Raw genomic sequence first — 7,542 nt, 5'->3', positions numbered from 1 at the left:
TTTTTTGGATTTTTGGTTTTTCTTTACTTTTTTGCCAAAATCATCAATATTAAAACAATAAAAGGCTTGAACTACTTCAGTTGTGTGTAATGAATCTAAAATATATTAAAGTCTAATGTTTATCAGTACATTACAGAAAATAATGAACTTTATCACAATATGCTAATTTTTTGAGAAGGACCTGTACATTCTAGTGCAGGGTGTTTCAAAATAGAATTTAAAACCCCCGGGTGGTCCATGAAAAATGTGAGAATAATTACAAGTAAAAACACAATAAGGCTGTCTAGGTATAATTATTGTTGTCCTTTCACAGTATAAATGGGTCTGCATTAATACAATTTATAGCTGCCTTAATATGTTGGTATTCTTTTGTATCACAATCTTTGAAATGTGTTCAAGAGGAAGAAAGACAATATGAAGACACTTCCATAGAAAAAGATAAAAAATAATCATTTTAATAAAAAATACATTTATGTATTTATATTATATACTATAAATTTTGCATCATTAAGCTTTTTACAAAATTAGGATACCAAGGTTCTAATTTTTAAAGCTATTTGGAAAATGGAACTAATGAACATGTGAATGGGAACAGAGGGTTATCGGACAACTCACTTTAGTCTACCTAAAATTACAACAGCATAAATGTAAGACTAGGACTAGCTTCCATTCTTGACTGAATCTTCAGATGATCAGCAGCAGGGTGAAGAATGGTGTTCCATCATGCACAACACAGAATTTGCCAGGGTAACAAATACAATAAGTCCTGTTCTCAAAATGCCAGGACAAAGGAGAGGACGGTGGACAGCATACCATGATGAACACAGAAGCAGCATCTATGTGATACCCACACATTCGATACTGAGGATTCATAAAGTAAGGGTGCTACAGTCAACACACAACACAGTTAGACTGCCATTCAGTTGTACAGGCTGTCTTATACTTTTAACATTTCTGTGGACTCTTTTACTGTTTCTTTGTTATTCGTTGGTCACTGTTCAAGCAGATCTATTCATGTAGACAAGCAGTTTGAAACACTTTACAACGGATCTTTAAGATCTTTTGCACGTGTTGTTGCAACAACACGTTATGATGCCAAAAATGCCACAACATCACTGTGCAACTTTATAGGACAAACTAATTGAGTCTAGTGCTGTGCCAACCACATTGAAACAGACACGTTAACAGTTGTGATTTGTAAAAAATTAAAAGGTTCAGTCACTTTAATTGTGCTTTGGAGGTCTCCTGATGCATTTTAAAGCGTTTTGTCTTTAACTTTCAGATTGGAAGCATTGTGCAAATAATAATAAAAATAATAAAACTGTTTTGTGACTTCACTGCCACGCCAGCAAAATCAATTGGTTTAAACTGATTCATGAGCAAAGTACAAAAATAATAATACTAAAGGCAGAGAGAGGGTCTTAAGTCTGTCAGCATCAGGGACAGAGGATGATAGTTCAACATGAAGGGCTTTAACATATAACACATCAATTTAACATACTGTACATACATTTGAAATAGGTCAGGTTTCAGAACTCTAATTCTGTTACAAGTGACCCACACAAAACAAATTAAATTAAAAAAAGCAAATGTAAAAGGAACTATTCGAATCAGATGCACATATATAACTAAAACATCTGACAATATATACATAAGTACGGCTTTCATAAGTCTGTCTATTCACCTCTTGTATAAAATTATGAAAAATGACAAGCAGCACCTTGTTTTCCATCTGTTGCTATCCACTGGAAAATAAAAAGCGGGTTCTTTAAAATTTGACCTGTGTGAACCTGTATTGCACCCTAGAGAGAGATTTGTGGAGGAACAGTCACTGTCTTATGCTTGTATAACACACACACACACACACACACACACACACACACACACACACACACACACACACACACACACACACACACGCACACGCAAACAAACACAGACACACACACACGCCCGATCTGGAGGTAAAATGTGCTTGGATAGATTCCTGGTTGGCCCTTAGTGTCCCTCTGTGCTTTCAACAGTCTTTTAGAGCATGAGGATTTTTCCAATCCATCATCGTCTGCAAAAAAGGAAATAAAAAAAGAATTGATGCACAGAAATTTTGACAAAAACTTTAAACTAATGCACAAGCAAGATAACAATACAGGACTTCAATATGATATAATAAAAAATGGGAGCGATGAAAAATAGGAAAAAGGAAAATTTTAAAATAAACATTATAATTAAAAAGCTACACAAAAATGCCAGGAAAGCAACTTGTAATGCAGTGCTGTACAACTAAGTAGTGAAGGTGTAAAAACTTTTTTCTTTTTACAGGCAGCAATAAATCAAAATGTGCTGACTTTGGAATAATACACACACAACACTATTATTTTTTTGTAGACTGAGCCCCCTCTCGGGATGTCTTCTTACAGCAGAATTGTCTACAACAGATGGGAATTGAGGATGGGTACTGAAAGTGATTAAAATGAGTATGAACATTCCCTGGGGCATAATTGTTACATTTAAGGTTATTGACTGAAATTCATTTAGGTGTTAATACAACATCTCTTTACAGGTATCAGGAAAACTGCCTGAAGGCTCAGCAAACAAATTAGTCTCTTCTCCTGGTTCGAGGGGTTATTTTCACCGTAGTCTGAGTACAACACACTCAAATGTTGTAACTAATGGCACATTCATTCCATGAAAGTTTTTAAGCAGCATGTGAGATGATGATGGAAAGCATCACAAACTTTTTGATGAAACAGAATGAGCATTTGTAAGGTGAATTAAATAGAATAGGCCTTGCCCAGCTGGAAAATATAATTAGTGGCAAATCCATTTTGGTCATATGCTCAATGGAAATAGAATAGAGTGAATTGGGTGCTATGAATATAAACTTTCTGAAAAATGACAGACTCGTGCTGCAGATGAGGAGTTTATAAGGAGAGGTTAAATTATCAGTAGGGGGCAGCACAGAACAACAAAAAAGAAAGACTGTCCTACCTCAGCTTGACCGAGCCATAGGAGTCCAACAGTTGTGTACTGGCTAACTCCAGATTCCAGTCATACATCTCTAGAATCTTATGACACTCCACCCTCGTCTTCAGCCCCAGACAGAAGAGCTGCTCCACCTGGGAACCAAAGAAGGGAAAAATGAAAAAGAGTAAATTAAGGCAATAGGTTCTAAATGAACATCATGGATATACTTGCTGATTACTTACAGATTAAATTACAAATTAAGGGGCCAATCACAAAGAAGGCACAATAAGTCATGCAAGCATGGTTGGGCATCATGAGAAATCCATAATGTTTTGCCGGCATGGTCTGAAGATGATGCGATTTTGGTGAAAATTGGACCAACGGTCTAAGAAGAGTTTGAAAAAGTAGGTTTTTAAGGTAGTTCGGCCGACTATAGCAAAATCGGTATTTATGTTCTCAGCATGACCCAAGGAAACTAATACGACTTACAACAGGCTAATTTAATCAAAAGTTATTGTCATTTTTAGAAATGTCATTATAACTTTTGACCACAAGGTGATGATGCCCCGAAACGTTTTGAGTACCTTCAGGGCATGGTGCCAAAGACACATTCGGAGTTTCGTAATGATACGCCTATGTGTTCGTAAAAAAAAATTTTTTAGGACAAAATTCTAAAGGGCCGATATGCGAAAATTTTAATATAGTTCGACTCAGCATGTTGCACCATATCTAAAGAGACAAAAGCCAAACCGTCCTGAAGTTATAAGCAAAAATGTAAAAAAATATATATCTCTTGACCACTAGGTGGCACTGTGCCGAAACAGTGTAGGTACCCTCAGGTCATGGTTGTCATAACACAAACCAAGTTTGGGCAGAATATATATGCAGAGAATATAGCCTTGCGTTCATTTTGGCAAGCTCTTCTTTGAATTTGTTTGCATCTTATTCGAGAACGGTTTGACGAATCAACTTGAATTCCATAACTTTTAGTCAGCCTAGTCTGAAGATGATCGGATTCAATTTTCATGAAAATAGGCCAAGGAGGAGTTTGGAAAATTCAAAATGGTGGTATCCAAATTTGCTATGGTGACTGTTCAGACTGTCCTCAATCTGTGTGCCAAATCTCATAACTTTCCCAAAAGCAGTTATATGGGCTGCCATAGACTCAAGAGAGAAGAAGAAGAAGACCTTTGGTGCTTGGCCCCTAATTAGATTACAATTAACCAGCCAGTGAATCAAGACAGCTGTGATGGCTGTTACCTTCAAGTAGTGTACAGCCTTTTGCACATTCCAGCTGTGATTCTGTAAAGCCACCTGACATTCTTCAATTGTTACACCATGGACAGCCTCCTGCACCTAAACAGGGCAAATCCAATTTATGACCTTAAATCCATAGATGGAGTGCTTTGGAATAATCAGAGAGAATAATGTGAGCCTAATTCAATAATACTTAATTATATAATCTAATTGTTTAACAGACAGCTCTGTTTCAAAACCTATGAACTGCTTTTCTGTGCTACAGCCTACGCTGGCAGTCACTAAGGCCATTTCACAAGTTCACATTTACATATAATCATATAAAGTAAAAAATATGCGTATTTGGCGTGCTGTCCGAGGAGAGAGCTGCAAGCTCAGAATTTCGCCTAAACCTAAAGCAGATGTAATTTGCAAAACAACACATAGCATAACAAAAACTATTTTAATTGAATTATTTAGCTATATTTAGCTTTTAACTCGATTTAGAATCCACATGTATCCACACTGAAAGCATACAGCCTCTTCCTAAATATAATTACCATTTTATTCTGCTGTCTTGGATAAATTTTCTCAGGGAGCTTACTGCTAAACATTCTGGGATTGAACAACTAAATAAGCCTCAAGTTTTCTTTTTTTTTATTCTTTTTTTTTTTTCGCAGTTATCCATGTAGAAAACTCACTAGGTTATGGAACAGAATTATGAGCTATCTGCATGTGGCACTATTATAAGATAATTACTCTGGTCAACAACAAGTTCCCTCAATTATGACCCAGTAAAAAAGGAAGGATCTGTTTAATATAAACCTCAAAATCCCTCACCAGTCTGACTCTGTCGTGGTTGCTGGTGCTGTCAGCCCTGTTAAATGAGCCATCAGAGCTTACTCGGCACAGGCTGTGAGAGTTCTTTAGCCCACCTCTAAATCCAGAGCCTGTCAAACTGCTGTTGTTATTGGAGGAGAAATTGGACTTGAGCTCCCCTTGTTGATGGACCATGGGCTTAACAGTGGCTGTGTTTATCTGCTTCTTCTCCTCACCGCTCTCTGCCTCTTTGAAGAACTTATCGTAGCGGTCCAGATATGGAGGCCTCTCAGGCAGGAGGTAGTAATGCGTGTTGCTGACCTTCTTGCCATCACGTACAATAGGCAGAATGCAGGGCCCTTTGGCTTGCTCCTTATCTTTGCCCTGTGCCTGGATGACCTTAGGAGCAGCATATTTGGGATCAGAGGCGAAGCTCTGAGTGGTTGGCATGAGTTTAGCAGGTGAGGTGGAGAGGTAGGATGGGCCGCAGATGGAGGCGGCTGAGCAAAGGCTGCTGCGAGTCTGAGGGGAGCCCACATGTGGACTTGGTGTGCGTGAGCCCGCCTGAGAGAGGGGGTCTCGTGGGGGAATCTGGGGTGGACGCTCCATATCCTCAATTCCTGAGACTGGGGAAAGCTCACCAGACCAGCGGGCATAATCGCCACCAGCACGTCTGACTGGACGGGGTGGTATGGGGATGCGTGGCGGTATCTGGGGTTTGTCTTCAGAAAACGTTAGGACAATCTGGCGGTGTGTCTCCAGACAAGGGCTGGTAGAGCTCACAGGTACATTTAGGTGCCTCATACACTCCTGCTGCAGCTCTTGGAAGATCTCAGCAGACTGCGAGAAGGTGCAGGCATTACTCTGCCTGCAGGGCAAAAATAAATTGTCTTCTAGATGAGGTTTGCACTCACTGGTAGGAGTGCAGGGCGTACGTGGAGAGCATGGTTCACCAGCTCCACGTTCCGCACTGTTGATAGAACTCACTTCAAAGTCATCCTCATCTTGTGCTACATCGTCATAGGCTGGGGGTGGAGGAAGGGGCCGGGCGTCCCAGTCCACCACTGGGGTAGGGTGAAGGGGGTGGGGTAGAGAGCGTGAGGGGCTCTGAGGAGGAGTTCTGTCCAAAATGTTCTCTGCTTCAAGTGCGAGTTTAGCAAGGGCTGGGATCTGGATTTCCATCACAGGAGAGGGTGAAGGTGTGATCGATGGAAACTCCTCTCCAAAGTCTATGAGAGAGACTTCTGTGGGAGTGCTGCCCCCTGGAGTCCGCACACCGTATGTCGAACGATCACCTAATTTGGTAGCAGAGACCCAGGCGGCTGGTTTGAGCTTAAGGCCCTTCTTCTTCAAAGAGAGTCGCCGAAGACCTGAAGAAGTTTGGTCCTCATCCTCAGCAACAACATCATAGCAAGGTTCTGGTCACATGACAAAAACACAGGCAAACAAATATGAACTGTTGAGCATGAAACGTACTGTAATAACAGAGGAACTGTTAGAGAGATAAATATTGAGCATGTACGATGAAAAGTGATGAAGGTACAGTATATCTTAAATTCCTTCAGAGAAACTAATGAACACCAACATGTCTCATACCCCTTTTTCACCAACATTTGGGTGAAGGTCATCACTAAGCGATTCAACAAAGGGTCTAGGTTTGGCTTTCCATGTTCAATTGACAAATTATTCTGTTTACTAATATTATATATGAATTAAGGGCTATGATTTTTTTTTATTATTCTACATTTAATGACAGCTGACTGATACACCAAAGCTTATGATGGCATTACAGTATCTTTATGCCTTTTTTAATAAATTTTTTTATTAGGAGGACTCAACAGGGGAAGGGCTCAACGTTAAATACTTTTTCTACTGGCACGGTCAGGCCAGTGGTTACATTTTTTACTTGCCCTGTCAAAAAATTTACTGAAAAATGTCAAACATTTTCATCACAAAAGTAATAAATAAAATAGAATAGTTATTTTTGTTGCTTTTAACCCATGTAACCTTGTATTTTAATAATAAATAAGGTAATGATACCAAAATTGTATACACCAGAGACAAATCAGACACAAGTATTTGTTATATTTAACAAATAATCTTTAAAACCCCTCACCAACTACAAAACAAGGTGTCCGTGACAACCCCCAAAGTAATAGAACCAGGCATCTGGTAGCCATGGTTTTATGACTTAAAAGAATGCAGAGCTCCAAAGTCATTTGAATCAGGCCATAGGAAAGACTTACTATCACAGCCCTTTACTACACACAGAACCATGGCTAATCGCACAGGAAAATCCACTAACTTGACCTAATTTGCCGACTGAAACTACACAAACATAGTCCCGGTCACGTTGGAAGTTACCGAGCTGGGAACTACTTTCAGGCGCTGCGTCATATCATTACGCCTGCTGCACTCATGGTGCGGCAGTAAAGTTTCTTGATTATTACGCAGGAACGAGAGTATAGTTCCTAGACATATCAGCCTAGAAAATCGCAACTTTTCATTTTCCGTTGGTCTTAA

General features: G+C 39.4%; 1 protein-coding gene across 11 annotated transcripts in view; it reads right to left on the bottom strand.

The window, feature by feature from the left end:
• Positions 1-429: 429 nt before the first annotated feature.
• The window catches only part of tnk2b (tyrosine kinase, non-receptor, 2b), a gene marked incomplete at its 3' end in the record, with an annotated part of 106,984 nt that continues 99,871 nt past the window's right edge, over positions 430-7,542 (bottom strand). For 9 of the 11 annotated variants that reach the window (XM_082173942.1, XM_082173943.1, XM_082173937.1 and 6 more), the window contains 4 exons: positions 5,041-6,437; positions 4,225-4,320; positions 2,989-3,116; positions 430-2,062 (listed from right to left, as the gene is read on the bottom strand). In XM_082173942.1, the coding sequence (XP_082030068.1) occupies positions 2,056-2,062; positions 2,989-3,116; positions 4,225-4,320; positions 5,041-6,437 (1,628 nt within the window). Of the gene's footprint in view, positions 2,063-2,984; positions 3,117-4,224; positions 4,321-5,040; positions 6,438-7,542 lie in introns of those variants that run through there. The other 2 variants (XM_082173936.1, XM_082173940.1) reach the window with 2 other exon arrangements.

The sequence above is a fragment of the Leuciscus leuciscus genome (genome assembly GCF_965113295.1).
Source record: "Leuciscus leuciscus genome assembly, chromosome: 6".
NCBI lineage: Eukaryota > Metazoa > Chordata > Actinopteri > Cypriniformes > Leuciscidae > Leuciscus > Leuciscus leuciscus.
Note: the sequence above shows the minus strand (reverse complement) of the source record. Positions and strands in the feature narration are given on the sequence as shown.